Source organism: Polistes dominula, unplaced genomic scaffold (assembly GCF_049000335.1).
Source record: "Polistes dominula isolate Pdom_NZ unplaced genomic scaffold, Pdom_raw_medaka contig_77, whole genome shotgun sequence".
In the NCBI taxonomy this organism is placed as follows: Eukaryota; Metazoa; Arthropoda; class Insecta; order Hymenoptera; family Vespidae; genus Polistes; species Polistes dominula.
The window spans coordinates 9627792-9652247 of NW_028301152.1; the positions used below are offsets into that span (position 1 = coordinate 9627792).

A 24456-nucleotide genomic window follows, 5' to 3' on the forward strand; every position below is an offset into this window, starting at 1 on the left:
TATCGTTTACTGCTTTCCTCAAACCTCTTACATCTTATAAGAGAGCAGATAGGTAGATAGGTAGGTGGGTTGGTAGGTAGGTAGGTAGGTAGGTAGGTAGGTAGGTAGGTAGGTAGGTAGGTAGGTAGGTAGGTAGGTAGGTAGGTAGGTAGGTAGGTAGGTAGGTAGGTAGGTAGGTAGGTAGATAGATAGATAGATAGATAGGTAGGTACTTACTACTAGAGCTGCCCGGCTCCGAAAAGAGACGATATCACCTCGAGAATTCTTGCGCTCGACTAAAGCTCGTCGGAGAGGAAAGAAATTTTCTCGCTATAGAATCTCTCGTAAAGAGCCATGATATTTTTACGGGAAGACACTCCACCCCTTTACGCTGATCTCTTAAATATGTTCGAGAAACCTAAGAGTATAAAATAGAAAGAAAAAAATAAAAAAGATATTTTCAGCAAGTGAAAATGCCCTTCGCAAAAGACCCTTCCTTCTGTTGCTGACGTAAGGAAACCATTTTTCCCCAAACCTACAAAGAATTTATTTTGCGAAAGAACGTTGTTTTAAACGATCGATCGATAATAAAATATAAATTCTAAAATTATTCACGAATCGAATAGAATCTCGATCAGTAACGTCAAAGAATAAAACAATATCAGAGAAAGAGAAAAATGTCAGCGGATAAAATTCAGTGGATTCAAATCTCGACTTTCCAGATCAGTGATCATCATACTGTTAGAAACGGAAGGGTTGATTCAAAGCTTTTCGTGGCAGAATGATCTTTGAACTTGTACTACATAGAAGATGGAGAAGGGAGGATACGTTAAGCCTGACGAAAGTAGAGTCACACGCGTAAATGGGTGGTGGGTGGTATGGAAAACGGAGGATGAAGGAAAACAAGGAAAGCTCCCGTTACTAAGCGTAAGGACGACGCCGTTATAGAAGCGGCACCACCACCAAAACTATTTCGAACCGGTTTTGAGGAAGTTTGTCTGGTCCGATAACTATTCCGTGCGGAGAGCAATGGGCATGGAAGCGTGCCGCATACGTGCCGAAGTTGGATGGTACGGTTTACCACGCGCCATGCGAGTTGTTGGCTCGACCCTGAAGCACGGAGTTTCCGACCTGCCTTCGCGAAAGACGTTAGAGTGCTACTACTACCAACCAAACCTCTCTCTATCTCTATCTCTATCTCTGTCTCTCTTCAGTTAGAGTTCTCCGACCGCTTTACACACTCGACCAACCTGGATTACGTGAAACTGGCATAACGCATCCACCGACGACGACGTTGCTTTGCCGCTTTGGAATAGGAAGGAAGTTTCTCCAGTCCCGAAGACTTCTCTCTCTCTCTTTCTCTATCCAAATTCTCCTATTCCTTCGATGATCTCGGATTCCGAACAACATCTACGTGTTGTATACTTTGGTAAAGTTAGCTTTAATGCGTTAGCTGACCGATTATTTTATATCTAAAAGATTCTTTGGAATTTCGGCAACGAACAAAGTAAAAAGATAATGCAACGAGGTTTCTTCTATCGACAAAAGACGGTCCATTGATTTTATTTCGATTATTTTTCCTTTTTTTTTAATCTTTCTCCTAAAGAAAGGAAAATACGGATTATCCGACGGCAAAGCGAACGATCGTTGGGAGGAGAAAGCAATGCAATAAACGATCCAAAATTGGAAGTTGCTTCGACAAGCACGTGTGTTTAGTCGAGGATGCTTCTTCTTCCGTAAGACGCAAAGGCAGCCCCTTTTTGATCATCGGTCACTGGCTCCTCTAGTTGCTGCTGCTGCTGTTGTTGCTGCTGCTGCTCCAAAATGCCGTCTCATCTTACGAACACGTAAGAACATACACTGTTTCTACTCAGACTATGTTCCTCTTTCCTTTACAACCATTTATGACTACACGAACCTTCCTATCCCTATATAGATTTATACATACATATATATGTATATCTACGATCTTTCACGTTAGTGTATGTACATACGTAAGTGTTCGTTGAAGATAGGTGAGCGCGCGCGAGATCGAGCGTGTATGTTCAACCGTAAGATCGTTCGCTCGTGAGCGAGGATATATAAGAAGAGAGAGAGAGAGAGAGAGAGAGAGAAGCAAATTCACGAAGCGTTCTCTTCGAGGTACTCTCCTACTTGCAATCGGGTTCGTTCCTCCTACTACTTCGGCTAGTAAGAGAGCGGAGCTCACGAAGAGAAAATCCTTTGGCCAGCGAAGCTTGGATAATCGCACTTCGACGTATACCCTCCTCTTCTATGTGTGTCTGTGAGAGAGAAAGAGGGATAAGAAGAGATAGAGAGAGATAGAGAGAGTATAAAAGAGGGATGGATGGATGGAATGGGAGAGAAGAAGATTCGCTTTGGTGCAATTGCAGTTTGCCTATCCACGTGGAAATCATAGCTCGCTACGGAAACCATCAGGACTCGAAATTGTCCAGAAACGCTTCGCGGAATGTCCTTGCTTGGTAGAACTCCTCCTCGAGGGGTTCCTCATCCTTCTATCAGTGATTTGCTACACTGTGTAGAGACTATCCTTACCTTCAGGGATTTCGGGCATAAAGAGAGAAACTCACGAAAGATAGAAGATCTTTATTTTTGTAATTTCAATGTGTCTATTTATTTCTTTTCTATGTATATATATTTCTTTTTCATTATTTTTTTCACACATGTGTAACTAATACATTTTACGATTTATTCGTGAATCTAAAGCGTTAAGGTTTTCAAATGAATTCAAGTTTTAAATACTTGTGTTGGCTATTGATACGAATAAACTGTTTGATACACACGTGAATAGCATTAATTTGATTTTCATTCGAGAGTTTAATCGTAGAAACGTATGTTAACTCGGATGAATACTATTTTTCTTTTTTTTTACGATCGATTTTACGATCGATAACATGTCAACAGCTCTGTAAGCTATAAACTGTAATCTTTTATATACTCAATAATTATTTTTATCTCGTATTACGATATTATCTAATTACGATAATAAGTTGGAATAAAAGAACGAAACTTCTTGTTTTCTTACGCATATTTTATGCGCGATTAGATCAAACCGGTGTGTCGTCATCGAAAACGAGACGACAATGCAAACTCTGTTGGTCAAATGGTTCCCGTTTATTCGGTGATCCGTTCGCATTGCCAAGTGAATTTCTCGATAGTAGAAACGAGGGAACGGGCTAGCATAGCTCACGAATAATTGAAATTTAGATTGCAAAGTTCATGGGGTGCACGTTCCAGATTTATCCTCGATATCCGGCCGTTCGTATAGAACTGATCGTACCGAGCTGAAAGCGTGACCACGATTCAATGACAATATGAATGTAATAACTGGCCAGAATGATAAAGCACGTCCGTTCGATTCTCAGTTTATTTTGTTTCAAGTTTCTCACCTAACGCGCAACCGGTAAGAACTCCGAAACTACTACCCTCTCAAGGGTCAGGGGTTAGATACAAAAGTACCATATTTTGAAATCTAAAAGTATTGGTGTATGTGTATGTGTATGTAAGAGAGCAGCTCGAGTTCGAGGTTCACAGTCTCGCACCAGATAGAACTGGTATTGGATGTCATCGCGAGAGAGATTACGTGCCGGTTTGAAAGAAGCTTCTACCTCTTTTCCCCTATCTTTTTCCTTTTCGTGCCCACACCCTCGAGCTGGCTCAACGAGCAGCACTATAGCAGACTACCCTTCTCTCTTCCACCCTCGTTTTACCTCACTCTCTAGCTTTTTCTCGTTCATTCTACCTCCTCTCACCAGTCTCGTCGCACTTCACGTATTATCCTCCTTGTCGTTTTCCATTCGTTACGATGTGCGGCATACCGCACTCCCACCCTCTCCTCCCACCCTTATTCCACACCACTTTCTTATTCGTTCCATCCTACTACTCCGTTTATAGATCACGATTTTCCCCCAAACCACCGGCGCTCTATCATACTCAACCTCTTCCCTCCTTTTTTTCCAGGCAAGTCGAATCCCCATCACATTGAAGGGAGCCAGCTTTCATATCCCATTTGGCCCTATTTTTCATAAGCGATATTAGAATCTATCACCGAGAGCCGCCGCCAGGCATTTTGCCAACGACGATAGTAGACGAAGAAGATGGGTTAAAGAAAGAGTGAGCAAGATAGCGAATAAGAAAGTGCACCGGATACCGATAAAAAAGATCAAGAGAGAAAAAGAGAAAGAGAGAGAGAGAGTATTCCCGATTATCGAAAGGGTCGGCTGCCTCGATCACCAACGATTATCGACTCCCATTGAAGTTCCGACGTAAATGAATTCAGAACAGAGAATCAGTCGGAGCTTCTTCTTTGCCTTTGGTCGAAAACCCCCCTGTCTCTTATTTTCATCCCCTTCCATCTTCTTCCAAACCTCGTGCAAGCGAGTACTACTGAAAATTACGTTGGCCTATTTTTACACCCTCCTTTTTGTTAGATATTTCATTTATCATAGACTCCCTCTCTCTCTTTTTCAATCATTCGAATCTTCTCAGTCAATTTTCACTCGGTTATATGACACTTTAACAATCGAGAAGGAAAAGACACTCAATATTATTCTTTATTTCTTTGTCCTTTATACGTTGTCTTTCATCTTACCAATGTGAATGTTCACTTTTACGATCAATTTTTCTCTTCTAGATATGCTATTTGATTCTATAAAAAAAAAAAAAAAACACACATACACATAGTTTATTCCATTTTATGTAAAAGAGATGGTTTTTTTTTCAAACAAATGCCTTTTTGCTCGGTACGAGAAGAAGAACATGATTGGAACGATCGCAAAGACGTTTTTTTTTTCAAAATTTACGGGTCCCAGGAGGCGAAGTCATCAGTTGATAACGTGAGCAGTATATTTTCATGCCAACATGAGAAAAACCCTTTTTATATTCGATTTGCGAGAATACCACGCAAACGTTGGAGAAATCGAATTTTTTTTTCTCTTTCTCCGATTAACCTTGCGATTCACACACCCACACAGCTCTCATCATACACCCAACCCTTTCTCACCCACCTGCTTCGCAAATTTTACCCAATCAAATATGCAAGATGGCATCCAATATATTATCAATTTTCGAATCATTTGCATCCATATCATGACAAACGAAACGATCGAATATCCCGTCGAATTAATGTTATTTGTCTTTGGCTACACCGACAGCGCACTGACATTCGCGAATTACCGTAATTAGTAATTACAGTTTCAGCCCCGGCTGTTAATTACCAGGCTTGATGTTTGCTAGCGAAATGCTGGCATTGTTGATTCGCTAAACAGGTACAGAGAAAGCTCTCTATGCATTTTCGTCATATTTTCTCAAGTCGCAACGTTATATATATCTGTGCATAAAGTATACTATGTATATATATATAGGTATTTTCCATTCGTGTTTTGAACATTCGCGTCTCTAAAGCGTTCCATTTTCGTTCTGTATTCACACGTCGCATCAATTTCGATTGCCTACGAGTAGAAAGGACAAAAATTCACTCACCTCTGTGCCTGTTGGTTTGCTTGTCGAACATGAGCATCGCGTCTTCGATCTGAAATTCAAACGAAATTGTTTCGATCAGAATACAGTTCACAAATGTACTTTGTGTTTGCTGTAAAAAAATAACATTTATTAATTTACGTGTTACAATCGTGAGTCTTAATCCAATTAAATAAACAATGATCCAATCAATAATTACTTCTTTTTTTCTATCAGCTAGAAACATAGACGAAGCTTAAAATCGAGGATGAAGTCGCACGAAGTAGCAAAAGTCGCCGCCGATGAAGGGCTGATAGAGAAATAAGATACCTACTTCGGTCTAGGTTGCGGACCGTAAATTAAGAGGGTCGACGTTGGTTAGGGTCGTCTGTTTGGATTTGGCATTAGGAAAGCAACCCTTTTTCCCCACATTAGGGGGTCTGAGCTACCCTTTTTGGAAGCCACAAAAATCGTAAACATCGACCACTGGTGTGAAACACATATACAGTATAAATGCGAATGAAAATACTCTCTGGAGAATTGTAAACGTTATTTTAACACTTTACGGAACGTAAATGCAATTTTGATAAACTCCTAACCATCACCATCACCAGCACTGTCACATATGTGTAGGAACCCAGATAAATCTAAAATCTTCGAACAAATTCTGAGATCTTTATCTGTCATCTTCTTACGGTACTGCACTAGACAGGAACTCTGTACCTTTTTAAAACATTGTATTTGTTTTATTTCGTTTCTTTTTATTTCAGCACTCCTGTGGAAACGGCTAAGCAAATATGCATCGATGCACACACTCTCGCCTATTTGTAGTATTTTTACACCGAGGATGGAAGTTTTTGAAGTTATTTTGTTATACTCGTAATATTACGGATTATCTTTTATATTTTTCTATTGTCTTTTTCTTTCTTTCTATTTAATTTTCTTACGATAATAAAAAGAGAGAGAGAGAGAGAGAGAGAAAATGATTGGCTGGTAGAGTCAACTTTAGTATTCGTCTTGATTTTAGTGTAATCATAAAAAGTGTGTCACAATTGAGATAAAATATATATTATAGATTCAGTTTTTACAGATTTCCGTTTGGGAATGAATTCCATGTTCCAAACTTGCGAGTTCAAAATTTACTTTTTTATAAGAGGATGTAACAAAATGGTTTGTCTTCGAAAAAGGTAATATAAAATTTCTATCGTCTGAAACAACTGTTTTTTACTTACTGACTGTATCAGAAGATATAAAAATAATTTATCTGAAATATTCCAAGCTTAACAATTCAAAATCTGCAATAAAGGTTGGTATACTCAACTTATTTGGTTTAAAAAAATGAATGATATACATTTTATACATTTTCAGCATATTTTTGACAAATCATAGGAGCTAAACGTTTGTTAAAAACAATGCAATTTGGAAACAAAATGCATGTCGTAGGAATATTTTTCTTGGATATTGTTCGTGACGTAACGTGACTAAGAAAAGAGGATGCTGCGACTACCGACCTAACCCTCAAGGTGAGATTGATCTCGGTGGAATGATTTTTACAGAAAGGCAAACAAACACACGCCTTGTTTCGAAATCTCTGAGAGGATCGTTGCTCGGCTTCTGTCTTTACGGGAACTACATATGTGTCGTAAAACACAGCTGGTCCGAGATTTACGAAGCGTGCTGCCGAGAAAGACAATGCTTTCCTGAATCTCCTGTAGAAAAGAGTGGTCGCTGAAGAAGGGAAGGAAGAGGAGGGAGTATGAGGAAGAGGAAAAAGGTTACAGCAACGACTGGATAGAGGATGTGTGTTGTCGGGAGGCTGAAGCGTGGCCTGGACTTGAAGAGAACTAGCGAGTGAGCAGCACGTAAAAAGGGAGATGGAAAACCATTGAGAGAAAAAGGGATAGGGAAAGAAGATGAGAGAAGAAGAGAAAGAAAGATGCCGCAGCTAGCAGGATTTATGGGACAGAAGAAACAATAGGGATTACCTCTACCCCCCTTATCCTCCTCCTCCAACTCCTACTCTTCTTCCTTCCTTTTCTTCAGTCTCGACCCTTCCTCTCTGCGTTACGTTCACTAAAATTCGTTCACGTTTTTTTTCAACTTATTTTCCTGAGAGAAAACGCAGCATGCGCGAAGACGATAAAAGTAGTATCGTTGGCCCTTTAGGCTAAAGTAGAAAACGTTTCGGAGTTATTGCCAGATCGAGAAATCTGTGTTAGGAAAAATAGTTTTGAAGAAATATGCTAGAAGACACACACATCAACTCCCAACACCCTTTCATCCACCCACACATCATGAAATGGTGATTTTATGCTAGGCAATCGGTCAAATATTTCGTATCGTTTTGGATATACATTTTATTATGTAATGTACGTAATACATTTTTAAATGTTATTGCTGTTCTTCTATTTTTATTTAAATGACATTTGAAATCGATTGTAATAATTTATAAAATTAGTAAAAATGATAATTTTATTTGAAACATTTTTTACTTGCAACGATAAAAAAGTCTCTTTGTGTGTTTTCTTTTTTTGTTGTTGTTGTGTTGTGTTTCTAGAAATAAACAATTACGCGTAGTACTATCTAAAAGCTTAAGAAACAGTTAAGGGTATGGGTGCATGCAGCTGTGCTTTATCTTTTCTGTATGAATAATTTGATCAGCAGCAACTCGCGTTAAGAGTTTACAACTGACAATTTAAGCGCAGATTGGCACCAGAGATATTTCTACCTTTCTATGTCGACAATCTGTCTCACTTCTAAGTTTTAACTTAGACTATCTTTCTCCTCACATACTCTTGGAAGGGGAAGTTTGTGTTTGAATATCGTTAAAACTGTTTCTCGTTAGAAACCTAAAAGAAAGAATGAAAGAAAGAAAGAATGAAAGAAAAAAAGAGAAAATGCAATACTACTATACTTCAAGGTATACTCGAAAGAAATGTTAGAGATAAAATAGCATAGCTAGTTTCTTTTTTTTTTTTGCAGAATTGCATTCGCATACGAGCATCTAAGGATAATAAAGAAAATCGTTATATAGTTTTTTCTAAATAAACTTTATTCGGTCAATAAATTACTCAGCTCGCGGTTGCTGTCTAGGTGCTTCAAAATCAGGATATACACGACAATTATCCTACCGGTAGTCCTTTATGGTAGTAAAACGTGGTCGCTTGTGTTACGGAACGAAAAGAAATTGAGAGTTTTCGAAAATAAAGTTGTTCGTAAAATGTTCGGTGCAAAACGCGATGAAGAAACGGGTGAATGAAGAAAACTCCACAGTAGAAGTACACCGACTGTACAACAAACCGGACATCATTAACGTCGTAAAATCACGTCGATTTAGATAAGCAAGTAACGTGGCGCGCATGGGGGTGGATCGAACAGTGCATAAAATATTGGTCGGTATACCAAACGGGAAAAGACCACTAGGTAGACCGAGACGTAGATGGGAGGACAATATTATTTCGGGATCTTAAAGAAATGGGCTATGAAGACCGCGAATGGACAGGGTCAAGCTCAGGGACGAGAACACTGGAGGGATTTGCGTATTTGCGCCAATGAACTTTCGAGTTCCTAATGCCAATAATAATCATCATCTAGTGTTATCAAAGTTGATATGTTTTTGATTCACGTTTTTCTAATCTTTCTATTATTTTCTTTCTTATCCCTCATCCCACCTTCATCTTTTCTTTCTCATCTCTTAACTATTTTTCTTTTTTTTGCAGTATGTCTCTTTGAATAGTTCAGTTTTTCAAGTATCGCAGAAAAAGTTGTAAAGAGATTCGGTCTTCTAGTCCGACGTTTGTACCATTCTTTGTTTTAATAGAAGAAGAAGAAGAAGAAGTAGAAGAAGAAGAAGAAGTAAAGTATAATAGGAAAGAAAAGAAGTAAAGTATAGCAAGCACATCATAGGGAATGAAAGGTCGATACAAAGAAAGAGAAGAAAGTAGAAACGAGAGAAAGACTTCTAATGAAAACGTGAGAGGAGATCCTTAGGTAAAAACTAAGACTAGACCAACACTGAAGAATAAGGATACACACACACGTTGTTGTTGCTTTTCTTCTTATATACTTTCTTTCTACTTTCTTTTTTTTTCTTTCTTCTTCTTTTTCAAGTCTTCTATTCTAGTAAAAATGTATGCCCTATCATTATTTCTTTCTTTGTAGTATTTTGTCGCGTTAACACTTTCGCATAATGTTCTTTTCATCGGCATTTTAAAATCAGAATCATATGTGTGTGTATGTATGATGCATGTAAATGAATAGCGTTTATAATGTCTTCTCTGTTTACAATTAAATATTTCATTTTATCTCTAGTTTATCTTTAAGAACAAAATAATTAGAATTTAATAATATGATACACATAATATATTGTATATCAAAACTATTATACAATTTTGAAATAAAAAACGAACCGAATAAAAAAATAAAATGAACTTGAAAATGACTATAATCTTTATAACTACTGATGGTTTTTCCACTAACGAGTAAAAATAAAAAATAAGATGACAAAAAGGTAGAAAAAGTAATTCACTTTAAATATGTGCTTTCTCCTTCTATTCAAACTTTGACTTTAAAACTCCGTTTCGTTTATTTTATTTTATTTTTTTGATTTGCGTAATTTTCTAGGAAAAAAGAACTTGGAAGAAAGATAAAGAGAGAGAGAGGTTCTTCTTTCCCCATCTCTTTTTCGTATATATATATATACTTTGATGTCCCCACGTCGGAATGGAATTTCCCTCCGGCATTAACTCGTCGAATCGATATTAATCTTTCTCTCAGACCATTTCTCACGACTTTCTTTTTCTCTTTTACCGCTATATCGCGCTTTTTATATTTCCGTTAAAGGACCATTATTGGAGTGATTCCTACTTGAGAACCCGGCAGGCACGTCTCCGTACCTACCTTCTCATCTTCTTATTTCATATCTAACGGGTGATTCGTAAAAAGAAAAGAAAAGAAAAACAAATTGACACAAACAAGATTTACCCATCTAAAAGATTCATCGAACACAATATTTAATTTGTTCGATTAAAACGAGTTCGACGAGCTTTCTCGTCGTGTTATTAAAATTGAAACGTTTAAAAGCTCCTATCTTGATCTCGTAAATTATACTCAACAGGATAACTCAACAGGAAACATCGTATTAGTGAGTAAAAAAAGGAAAAAGGGGGATCACGTATAATTCAGTAGAAATTCCTTTTTTCATCCCCCACCCTTAACCTCCAGGCTACGGAAAAGTTACACAAGGTGGTGAAAGGGGAACCATTATCCCAAAGGAGCAATCGAGTTTCCTCGCGAGCAGCAGAGAAGGGCGTAGTACCTTATTACAAGTTCGATTCTAGTTGCGTTACTGCTCTCGGTGGACCGAGTTGTAGATTGCTGTCTTACCGACCGAGCCTGTCTGCTTGCCTTTTATACTACTATGAAACGTAGTTCCCCTTTTTTAGCAATCCTCTGGCATTTTCAACCCCTAGCGAGAGGCTGGTTGGTTGGCTGGTTGGCTGGCTTTTACGGTAGTACGACGCTCGTGGCCTTCTTCTTCTTCCTTATATTCGACAGGCCAATGTTAAAAGGATTTCGCGAAAAACTAGGTCAAGAGAACAACTGTGGAAACTGATTTTTATAATGCCGCCCTAGTGGATCGAAACTAAGAGAAAAAGAAAGAGAAAGAGAAAGACTTATATACAATATTTTTAATGAACCAAAAGTAGAAAAAGTAATCTCTCGAAACTCTCGTTACGGTGTTGTATCCTGTAAGAAATTCAGACATTTTTATTTTTAAAACGTAGTTTTTTAAACTATATTATAATACAGATTCTGTATAATGTTACTAAAAGATTCAAAACAAATGCTATAATCGATTCTCATCAAGAATCTAATAAATAATTGCATTTAAAATTAGACGAATGAAGAATCCAGAAATAAACACTACTCCAACTCTACTCTCTGGCAATTGGGAAAAAACATTCTTAGCGACGATTCCTAAAGAGAATTCACGCATCCCAGCCACTACAAGCCCTACCACCCTCCGACCCCGTACCCTACCCCTACCACATCGTTGTCGATTTTTTTTCTTCGCCAACGTCGGGCTCGTAAAACGACGTGAATTTAAACGAAACGATACCGATTTACCCAACCTACCCATACACACACCATCACCACCACCACCAACCAACCAACCATCCAACCAACCACCCAGCTAGCTAGCTAGCTAGCTAGCTATTCGGTGCCTTTTTCTTTCACGGTTAACGGGCACCAGCATTAACAGGGTGGTAATTCTGGAATTTTCGAAGTACGCAAGAGCGTATCGTTTCTCTTTTTCACCTCTCGCGTCTCTTCCTTTCACCTTTCTCTCTCTCTCTCATTTCTTTTTTTATTCCATCCGGAATAAAACGAGACAGCAGCAGCAGCAGCACAGGCGAGTTAGCTGCCTAGCTGCCAGACAGGGAGAGACTTCGATGAGTCTCATCGTCGTTCTTTTACACTATCTCTCTCTTTCTCTCTCTCATTGCTGCAATTGCTGCTGCTAGCTCTGGTGTACGCGTTCTCGTAGCAAACTGCAACGCGAAAACGCCGGCAGCCCTTGTACCCCAGTGGATTTAGTATGCGCCGGGGTGTATTAAATCTCTACCGTTCCGGAGATTCCAAGCCCTCGCTTTAGTTTCGTTTCCGATGCTTCCTCTCTCTCTTTCTCTCGTTCCTCGACGTTCGCTTTTCCTACCACCACCAACCCCTAACTCTATTTCTCTCTTTCTCTCTCTCTCTCTCTCTTTCGACGCGCCATTGCAAGAGAACACAGGGTCGTCGCTTTCGAGTTTTCCCTTCCTTCCTCCCTTCTTTCTCTTTTCTCCCTAGGCCCTACTTCCACAACTACCCACCACCACCACTACCATTCGCAACGTTCGTTCCGCTGCTAGCTGTTTAACGAATTCCTCTCGCGATTCTATTCATGTTTCTCTCTCTCTCTTTCCCACTGCGAATACCTGGCGCGTTTCACACTCGCGACTTGCTTGCAAAAGCGGTGCTGAGCGAATGAGTGAGCAACAAGCAACACGTTTATTATTTATTTATTTCGTGTTTTTGATGACTATCACAACTACGATTGGGAAAAATCTTTTTTAAAGTATATTCATTCATGGTTATTTTCTAACTGTTATTTGAATTAGAATGCAACGGGATTTTGTTGTTCTAGATTTTATTTGAAATGTCACGAACGATCTAACTTTGTTCTTTAAATATTTTTCATACAATTTATTTATTATAATTAGGGATATTTTTAAATAAGAAAAGAAAGAAATCTTTTCTAATTATTATTTGTATTAGAGTGCATTTCTAATACATTTCGTTGTTTTATATTTTATTTTAAATGTTACGAACGATCTAACTTTGTTCTTTAAGTATTTTTCATACAATTTATTTATTATAACCACGGATATTTTTAAATAATAAATAATAAAAAAGAAACGAAAAAAATATATTTCATCTTTATGACAAAAGGTACTAATTAATATAATAATAATATTAATAATAATTATTATTATTTCATTAACATTACAACAAAGGACAATGACGATTGCAAAGGTAATGTATTTAATAATAATAATAATAATAATAATAATAATAATAATAATAATAATAATAATAATAATAATAATAATAATTATAAAAAGATTTACAGTCAGAGAAAATAATATATATAACGCGTCCGACTACGTAAAATGCTATGCAATATAATCCAAATATAAACAATGCATATACAAATGTTTAATAGCGAGACAATTCTTTACAGAAACGGAAGAATTCGTCGTCCTTGCAACAACACAGAACGACACAGTGTGATAGCAATGGTAAACTACACAAAAAAAATATATATATATATATATTAAAAAATGAAAAAAAAGATAGAAACACAGGTTGAAACTAGGACAACTAGTAACTGGAAAGGTTGAACTCGAATATATTCAGTATGATATCGAGATATAGAATATTACACGAGTCTTACTCGACCAACCGATAACCCGTGAACTCGGAAAGATACTCAACTGAATGAAATATACAAATCTGATAGATTTATACAGATTTTGTAGATTTACAGATATCAAAAATTTATACCACATACATTATCATGTATCAATATACAATTCTATTTTTACTATTGATATTTTGAACACATGAAAATATATATTGTCAGTTTAAAACGCACTTGTCTATATATTTTATCCGATCAAATATTTATTCATTTATTGATGTTTATTTCAATATAAAAACTAAAGCTATCTAATTGAAAATCATTCTTTATTTCAATCTTATTATCTTAAATAACAAAAAAAAAAGATAAAATTTACGTTTATTTGAAAACAATGTAAATACTACGAATAACACGAGTAAAATATATGGGGGAAGTTCCGGACGCTCATATATCTCAAAAAATAATAATGTGAACGATTCAAAAATAGGTGAAAGGGATGCCGAGTCATACGATCCAGTTTATCAGTGACGCTCAAGACAACCTCAGTAGCGGTCGATTTCTGTTTTCGGCAGGAAAACATTGCATCGCGTAAGATTCAGGTAACCTACATTTCTGTGTTTAATTCTTTATGGTATTTGTTAATTTATAAAGGGCTTCATTATTATTCGTTGTATATGAATTTTTTTGTTAATTTTTAAAAAAGATTAGGTATAGATCACGTCATTACGTGACGCATTATGACTGCACTTAAGCTTACATACATAAATCCAAAAAGCAGTCATATAAAACTCTAGTAATACTATTCATGAAAATACTATACAGAACAATCATAAAATGATATGTGTTTTAATTAAATACTATTACATTATCATATATAACTCCAAGGTGTGAGATTTTTGTGATTTAACAATGAAAATAATAATAATAATAATAATAATAATAATAATAATCTAATTAATAATAAAAATAATAATGAAAGGCACAACCTTTTTGAAAATTATTGCACGCAATTACGTAGCGTATAAAGGGCACGATCAGAAATAATGCTCGACGAGAGTTCATACCGATGGTTGGGTTCGTGGTCGTTTTTGAGTTTTACCTTTTTAATGACAACAATAAATAATAATTATACTGAAAAGAGAAAGAGAGAGAGAGTAGTTGCTTCGTGTACGTGTAGGCGTTTTAAAATACGTAGTTAGGTGAGTATAATATATCTAGAACATACGAAATCACTAAATATATTATAATATAATAATAATAATAATAAAAAGAAGGTAATAAAGAAAACGAAAAATAAAAGAATAATAAAGTTTTTATTCCCTGGATATGTTCTAAAAAACATTCTTCTCTCTCGCGTTAATTCATTAACGATCTCTAATTAGGAAAACCGTTCGATTACACAGTTGGGACAAACAATTTGTTAAGAACAATTTTTTAGGAATACACGTATGTGAAATATAATGCAAATGGTGTTGGTGGTGGTAGTGGTGGTTGTGTTAAGGTCAAGATTTTTCGTGACAATCGAAACGACTACCATTGTCCTGCACTTTTTCCTTGCGAACCACGACGTTTATAAAGCTCGTGCTTTTATTATCCTAACGCTAGAATTATCAGATTTTAATTGGATATTATAGGTAAATTCAATTTGTTCTAATGTCAGAAGCAGGTAATAGAACGTTTGAATGAAGAAAAACCAGGACGTAAAAAACCCAGTTGAAAATTGAGAAGAAGCGTTGAAGTAAAACCTATCTGAGGCCCAGAACATTCTTTAAACAATTTTTTTATAAATTAATATTATTGATTGCATATTGTACTACAGTACGTACAAAAATATACGATAAGTGTATTGGATGATAAAAAGAAAAAAATATGATCATATGTGGTCGTTGATTAACACACATTTTTATTTTATTTAAAGTTTATTCAATTTTTCAAATAAGAAGAAGGATGATACGACGAATGGCAGGAAAAAGTTAGATAGGTTTTTATTTTTCACATGGAAAAGTAAAAATATACACATCTTACCCCGCATGTGATATTCTCAAAGGTAGATCATTCACCTTACTCTACTAACTTTTTGATCAAGTATAAATAGAAAGAATATATCGTATCACGTAGCTAGGTCATGCTGTGAAATACTCGTAACAGTTATCGGAAGTCGCGAAGAAATAACCTAAAGTATTTCGGTGTAACTCATACCTCGACAAATTCGTATTTGTATTTTATATATAAATATACTTAGTCGTATTATACATTTGAAAATTTTGATTGAATTTATATTATAAAATTAGAATTAACACGTCACAAATAAAGTTCAACCGAATAAAAATAAAATAATACGTAACTTTGATAATCAAAACTTGTTATCAAAAAGTATAAAAAAAAATGATTGAAATCTCTTAAAAGCAAACGTATTTCACAAAGTTTAATTATGCAACTACGCAGCATATAACATGAAGTTGAAAGTATGAAATTCATCCAGGACATTGACTGAAAAAAAAACATATTCGAAAAACTCCAACTCATTGGATCGGGCTTTCTCAAATCGACGAAAGAGTAACGGATAGGTGAGAAAGATTAAAATATACTTAACGAAGTTTAAAAAAGAAATGAAGAGATAAATATTTCTTATGATAGGTTGTCATACCGTGAACCGACATTTGTCTTGCGTAAAAATATAAAAAAAAAAAAAAAATTGAAAAAAAAATAAAATGGCAAAAAAGAGACGCGTGTCCGCATTTCTGACGATGTATTTACAGACATACATATACGTGTATATATGTGTGTTGTATATTGCATGCTATGCACTGCTGTGCCTGTATCCATCTCGCATGACTTTCCGCATGAAAATTTTTGTTCAGAGCACCCTATGCGCTCGCGTGCAGAAAACTCGGTTTTTACTTAAATTCATTTTCAAGGACCTGGCCTTTTTCACTAGATGTGTATATGTATATATATATTGCTGCGTCCTCGTTGCTCGCTACCCTTTTATCCTTCCTTCTTCTTTTCGCAGAAACCGACGTTCTCGCTCTTTTCAAAGATACGCCTGAGTAAATGTTGCACCCTCTGAGACTTTTTCTATCGAAAAGTCGATTCTTTTTTTCTCGATTCTCGTACAGCAAAAAGAGCAGTACCAGTAAGCAGTAGCACCAACCATCGTGGAAAATAATTTACACTGGGATAATGGAAAATGTGTACGGACATCAATGAAAGAGAGAGAGAGAGAGAGAGAGAGAGAGAGAGAGAGAGAGAGAGAGAGAAAGAAATAAAAAAGAAGAGCCTACGTTTTACCGTTTCAATTTTTGTTCTTCTTCTTCTTTTTTTTATCTTTAAAAATAATGACGACGAGAAGATATAAGATTTGAAAGAAGAAATTTTTATTTTATTTCTCTTCGAACAGACTTTCCACGATTTTCTCTTACTTCTTACGAATAATGAAACGCAATTAAGAAAATCTCTGTTAAAATAAAGAAGATTCTTTGGAATCGTGAAATTTAGGGCTGATACGTTTATTCAACGACACGTAAGTTATCACCGTTCGATCCTTTACGAGAGTACAATAAGAATTCGCAGTTAAAGTTTATGGGTAAATTCGATGTTTTGAAACAAACAACTGAGTATTTAATTTTCTTACTAAAGTATTTCCAAGAACGTATTCAAGTACTAAAGTATTTCGTAGAACGTATACAAGAAAATATTATTTTCTATCGGAAGAACACAAATAAAAAAAACACATGAATTAGTTTAAATTAATTATTCACACACAATTGTAAAAATTTATATGACAATTGAAAATTGTTTAAAAAGGTAAAAAAAATTTCTTCATATGTATGACACGTTTAAAAATTATTTTTTCATTTTCTTTGACTATAAAACGAATTCTTGACATTTACGATGGTCTAGTAAAAGTTAGCGAATAATAATAATAAAAAAAGAAAGGGGGGGGGAAAGAAATATAGAAAGAGTAGAAAAGAGTGTTGGTAGTGGTAGGTAACATCGGAACAGTAGAATAGAAAGAAGAATCTTGATGAGACGTCTCACGAAGGGATCTTCACTCACGAAATTTCGTGGAATTTAAGAGGAACGTCACCCTGCTGTACGAGAGATCCTACGAGTTCAACATAATACGTTTATTCTAATTTCGCACCGGAGCTCGTTCTCGACCATCAACGAAAAAGCTCTTCTCCACCTCCTCTTCCTCCTTCTCCTCCTTCACTGGAACGTCGACGCTTACTTATATTTTTGTCTTTCCCATCTCTTCTTCTTCTTCTTCTTCTGCTTCTCAAGACTTTCCGCACTGTTAGCAGTTTGAAATATACGGAATTTCGATATCACTGCAACATTTTTACTCGTGAGACCCGTTTATTGAGAAATATAATATATAACACGATTTCTTATTTGTTTTTCGCACCCAAAAAGGGTAAAACAACAACAAATTTATTCAAGGAACAAAAAAAACTTCAATGTAGATGATAAGTCTTATATTTAGTTTCCTTTTTTACTTAAGGAAACTAAATACAAAACTTATCACACCAACCTTTTAATATTGTTAAAAAAAAAAAATAAGTATAAATAATAAACTATTTGAATGAATTGTTCTGAAGGTATATTATCAACTCTTGAAACTAGAACTAGAACAATATTTTATAAGCGGAAACCCCTAGGTTAAAAAAAAAAAAAAATCTGAATCAATACGATTGAAAAAGCCCTAAAAATCGGAAGTGTTTACCTTACCGATCGAAACGCGAGAACCGATAAGTGAACTAACACTTGCGATTTGTGTTTTCGATGATGACCAAGAATCGCCTAACGAAATATTTGCTATGATTGTACGAAACAATGCTCTCTATGGTTGCAATGCTAGCCGATGGCTGGACAGGCTACGTATACAAATCGTTTACGCGATAGAAACCTACAGTTCTATTCACAGAAACCGAAGAGAAGGGGTGGAAGGAGGAAGGGAGGGAGAAACAACAACGGGTTTTCGTGTGAATCGTTGTCCCTTCGAATCTACCTCTCTCTTTCCCTCGATGCATTGTTTTTTTTTGTTCGCACCCTGTAACACACAGAGAAAAAAGGCGGGTGGGGAAGAGGGAAGAGAGGAGGGGTGAGGTGAAATGGAAGAGGGTGGTTGGAACGATCGTTTCATATAATTTCAGTAGGCGAACATTTTCGTGCGGATCAAGCGTCGTTGTACGCCGTCTGGTGCAAGGGCTATCTCTCTACCTCTCTGGGTGGTCTGTCCTATGCATAAATAAAAGCTAAACGGGTTACGAGCATCGTATCGCACGTGGAATAAGAGTGAGAGAGAAAAAGAGTGAGAGAGAGAAATATACAGGAAAAGAGGATCAGAGGGTACGGCAAAATCGTTTATTTATTTTACCAGGAACGATCGGGGGAGGTTCATTTATGATACGAAAACCACTACTACTACAACTACCCTTTTCCTTCATCGTTTGATTCTTATTCGTGAATAAAACGAGACAACCTAGAGTTTTGTTTAGATCGATATTTAAATAAGGATATTCTACTTTTGCGATCTTTCTTTTATAAAGGGTACAATGAACCCTTTTTTTAATCAAATCTTTGGTATTTGTAATTATTCAATTTATTTTGTTTCATATATATTTGTGTATTTTATATTATTTTATATATTTCATTTGTATATTTATATATTAAATTATTAATATTTTTATTATATTTAATTAATATAATTATTATACTCTATATTAATATATTAAATACAATGTATATTATACTATAATTAATTTTACTCGAATTTATCTTTTCTCGATGACGTATTCTCGTCATTTCAAAAGAATCAATAAAGTTTCAGTCAATTTTTTATTATAAAATCGTAAACAAAGATATATAGTAAGGCAATATTTATTGTTTGTTCTGGCATCGTACGGAAAGCATCAGCTTGATTAAAATATTAGCAAACATTTATCTATTTTTCTATAAACAAAAATATATATATATTTATCTATCATGATACGAACGAAAAATCGATGGATCTATCGATCGATCAATATCTTATTTATTAAAGATAAGAGAAAACTCCCCGAATATCTCGAATTCGATGATAAAAGCGAGAGGATTTCGTGTTTGCTAAGTTACGCGATGCATGAAAATTTACGATACGTCTATTTCAACATGATACATTGCGCACACGACGTACGTTACATGTTTACAAGCATGGTTTGCTATGTCTCGTTTCGTTTAGTTTCGTTTCGTTTCCGGTGGCTCTTTTCGAATTTGCTTGTTGAAAATTCGAAGAAGAACCGACAAAACAAATTCGCGGAATTCTCTCGCGGATAGTAACCCAAACGATTCTAACGCACGCAACTATTACTACTACTACTACTACTATTACGTAGTTGAAAATTTACGGATATATCGGATATCGTTTTCCGATTGCCATTCGGCTTAATTTTCGATGTAAAGGGTAATGGATGTGAGAGAGAAAGAGAGAGAGAGGAGACCCCTATCATTTTAACGTCGCCATTTTTACTAACATTCCTTTACTATATCTTTTTTTTTCTTCTTTCTTTCTTTCTCTGGGTCCGCGTGGAATCAATCAGATTTCGACTAATCACCGCTCTCTCGTTTCATTTATCTTTTTCTTTTTCTTTTCTTTTTCATGATATACTTTTCCTCTTTGACATTATCTATCTCTATGTAAAATAAGAAGGAGAAAAATGGTAAAATGAAAAATTTAAAACGTAGATAGAACGAATAGAAGAAGAAGATGATAGAACTTTCCTAGGTGCCAAGTTTCAAATTAAACTTCAAACAAACGTTGGTATACAAAATTTGTATAATAATATATTTTGTTCTATATGAAGTTTGCAATTTTATTATTTTTATATTTATTCGAGTATGAAATAATAAATTATATATATATTTTATTTTTATATATCTAATTTCATAATATTTAATTTATATATTTATTAAAATTAAATATAATAAAATTAATTATATTAAATATTATATATTTAATTGAATAAATATTATATTATTAATATTATAAATTGAATTATATTTTATAAATAAATATAATTAATATATATTTTATTATATTTATTATATTGACAAATATTTTAATATATATTTTAATATATAAATATATAAAATATATAAAACTACAAAAATTAAATATATATAAAATTAAAAAAATTAAAATATATATAATGTTTGGAAGGAAAAAAAACTAGAAGAAATAGTATGTTACCATAAGAAGATTATAGTATTAAATTGATGACTATATATAATATATACGGTAAGAAGTCGTAAAATATAAAGGAGTCTAAACCGAATGTTTCAAGCTTTGTCTAAAGCAATTTATTATGTGAACGGCTTCACGCTCTGCAAGATTAGTTATGGACTTTCGGAATGGTTTCGTACAAAGTGGACCGGCCAAACCGGCTGGGTACCGACCGAGCACGTCGTTTATTCCTAAACTTCGATAAACAGTTTAGCCAATGTATATTAAGACACTAACTTTACTACCAATTTACACAAAGTGCTCGTAAACCGAGCTGGCGTACCGCGCGTTGCTTTGCAGGTCGATGATCGAACCTTCCACAGGGTTGGATTTCATCGTACAAGTTTCTCTCTGTACCACGGTCACCGATATGCACCACCATTTCCCTTTCTCAAAACACATTAACTTAGAATCTTAATAATATATTGTAAAATAAAACTAACAATTAAACACTAAACGTATTATGATAAACTATTTATTTTTTCGAAGAATTTTTTTGAAGTTAATTGTATTATTTAATGGATTAAAAAATTATTTATTTAATTATTATATTTGTACATTTTTTTATTATTTTATTATTTTATATTAATTATTATATTAATTAAATTATTTAATAAAAATAACATATTTTGCTGCAATAAATTTATAGTAAAATATATAATTTTTTGAAAATAAGATAATTTAAAATTAGTATTTTATTTAAAATATTTAAATTAAATTTAATTAAAATAAACTAATCCTAAAAATAAAAAATTCAAAGGTAATCAATGTAAAATTAAAAATAAAATAATTCTATACTCGAAACTCGATAACTTTTAGTGTTAATAAGTCAAAAATATTCTGTAATAACTTATTGTTAATTTTAATGCTACAATTTTTAATAAAATTATTAAATAGACTGAACACAACATATTTGTATTTAATTGCACTCACGATCAATCAAAATAATGAAAGTTCAAAGATAAAAATATTATCTTATCGACATTAATGAATTTATTAGAAAAGAATTTTTCTTTCAACCCTTAGAAAATCGTCTTAGAGAACAGAATGGGGGATTGGAGGATAGAGAATCGTCAGATCTGGTTAGTGCAAAGCCAACAATAGATGACGGCTGTAATCGGCAGTATCCTCGTCGTCGTCATCATCGTTGGCTGTAGTCGTCGTCATTGTTGTCGTTGTCACAGCTAGTGGTTTGACTGGTCGTTGCCGTGAAAGGGTCAGATAAGAGGGTCGACAGTTAGGAGGTTGCACTGTCTCTCTTCTCTCTCTCTCTCTCTCTCTCTCGTTTTCAAGGGGCTTCTTAATACCATTACTTTTGGTTTTGCTTTGCAATAGCTTCGCAATGTTCCATCGTTTTTTCTTTTTCAAGCGTCAATGAAGACGAGTAAAAGTAGTCTGAACGTCATCCCAATTTTCGTTGAAACTTTTTTTTGTTCACGTCTCACTCAATCAACAGCAACCTTATTCAAGCTTTGTCACATTTGTTTTCTAACTAATTCAATCGAAAAATAATATTACTAAAAAGTTTGTAAAATCACAGTTAACTGTGATTGACGAGTATACTCGTCATGGCTCGATTCTGACGACACAAAATGGTGCATCCTCTCAAACGAGTTATCAATGATTAATCAAAAAATGATCTCGGTTATAAATGTCTACTAAAAAAAATATTTGTTATAAAGTTGAATAAATAAAAAACTAAAAAATAAAAAGAACGAAGAATTGACAAAGTGGAGAAAATTTTGCATGTGCACACCACCACTACTACGACCAAAACTATCGCCACCATCAGCACCCCTCCTTCCGCCTTTTCATTTCCGTTCCGTGCCCGTTCGAAATGGTTTATTCAGCATACGTCAACTTCATTCTCGCGTTCCGTAAAAGGATAATCGTGTCCCTTCCAGAAAGGATCCGCGGTCGCATGCGTCTCTCGTTCATCCGGATCGGTAACGGGCATGAAGTATTCAGTGTGCGACAGCACCGTATGCACCGAATTCGAACGCGTCGGCTTAAGAAGAAACCTCTCAAATCGTTCCAATAGCTTTCTGAGCGTACCAATTCCTAAATAATTTTTTACTATTTTTAGTTTTCTTTTTTTTGAAAGATAAAACGAAATTTAAAATGAATTACAGGTATTTTTTGTCTATTTCTAATTTACAAAGTATAAATCAATAAAATTTATTAATTTATTATATTTATGTTATATATTATGTTATATTTATATATTAAATTTATTATATTTATTTATTAATAAATATATTATAATATATCAAGTGTAAAATTATATATTAAATAAAATTTTAAATTATAAAATTTTCAATTATCACAAATCCTAAATTATATTTAATATATTAAAGAATATACTATATATAAATTATTCTTTTATTATAATATATTAAATTTATGAAGGTATAAATCATATAAAATACAAAATATAATCACAAATGTTGAATTACTTTTCCTAACATCGGGAAACAACAGCACACCGTAAATTTATGCAACTTTGTTCTCATCCCTAACATTTCTATTTCAGATCATCTACAGATTCATCCCCCAATTTTAGTATAAAGACGAAAGTCACGATATATATATTATATAGGATCAATAATCGGTTGCACACGTGCATACGCGTGCGTGGCACGCGTTTATTGAGCTTGTATATTATTATTTGCGCTTAGATGAGCGTCGTGACTTTACATAGGAACTTCTAATTCTAGTCGATCGAGCGTAAACCAAAACGACCGCTAATAACAATACCAACAACAACGACGAACATTATAATACGTGTGTGTAACATAACACACATATCTATGTATTTATGTATGTTATTCATGAACGTATGTGTGTTCGTATCCTTCTCTTCTTCCTCCTCCTCTTCTTCCTCCTCCTCTTCTCGAGTGCTGCTTTAAATTCGAGCCGAGTCATCGTTTCGTTCAATCGACCAAGAGGTCGAAAATTTACGTTATCTATATATTTTTGTCGAAAATATTGGAACAGGGTGGGGGTGGGGGGTTCTATAATACAAACCGGGAAAATGCGGTAAATTTGAATTTTCGTCTACGCGAGTATTTTGAATATCGGACGACGATGATATTTTTTTTCTTATTTTTTTTTTCTTCTTTATCTTCTTTATCTTCCTTTTCTTCTTTTTCTTTTTTCGAAGAATATCTTTTACCGAGAAATGTAAGGATTAGATTTACTTTTTTTTTTTTAAATAAAATGTTACGAAGTATCTCAGCAGACGCGTTCGTTCATTAAAGAAAAAACCTGTGTACAAAAATAAACGATTCTCGTTCTTTGAGAAAAAAAAAAGAGAACAAAAGGTTTCGTTTAACGAACCATCGATAACGTTCTTGTTAAAAAAAAAAAAGTTTCTTTCAAGTTTATTTTCTAGGATGCTTTTGCTTCACAAGTGAAGTGAGAATGTTGAAAGAAGAAGAAGAAGATCGTGGAACATGAAAACGATAGTTTTCGGTGGTGACTCTACACCTCATAAATTCGAATTATTCCTCTCCTCTCCTCTCTTCTTTTCTATTTTTCTCTTCTGCTTTCTTCTCTTCTCTCCTTTCTCTCGATCGTTTCAAGGAAACCGTGCGCCGAGTCTTTAAAGATTCTCGGAGGAGGAAGAATGAGTTATCGTTTTAACTTGGAACTTCTTCTCGTATAAAAAGGGAAAAATGGGCTTTGCCTTTTCTACAAGAGAGAGAAAGAAGAAGAAAAATATTTTCAATGATATGGCCGATATTTTAACTCCGTGACTCGACGT

General features: G+C 34.6%; 1 protein-coding gene across 6 annotated transcripts in view; it reads right to left on the reverse strand.

Annotated features, from left to right (window-relative positions):
- The window catches only part of Rbp6 (RNA-binding protein 6), a 583327-nt gene that overhangs the window by 108455 nt on the left and 450416 nt on the right, over positions 1-24456 (reverse strand). For all 6 annotated transcript variants that reach the window (XM_015319952.2, XM_015319953.2, XM_015319955.2 and 3 more), the window contains one exon: positions 5482-5530. In XM_015319952.2, coding sequence (XP_015175438.2) covers positions 5482-5530 — 49 coding nt within the window. The remainder of the gene's footprint in view (positions 1-5481; positions 5531-24456) is intronic.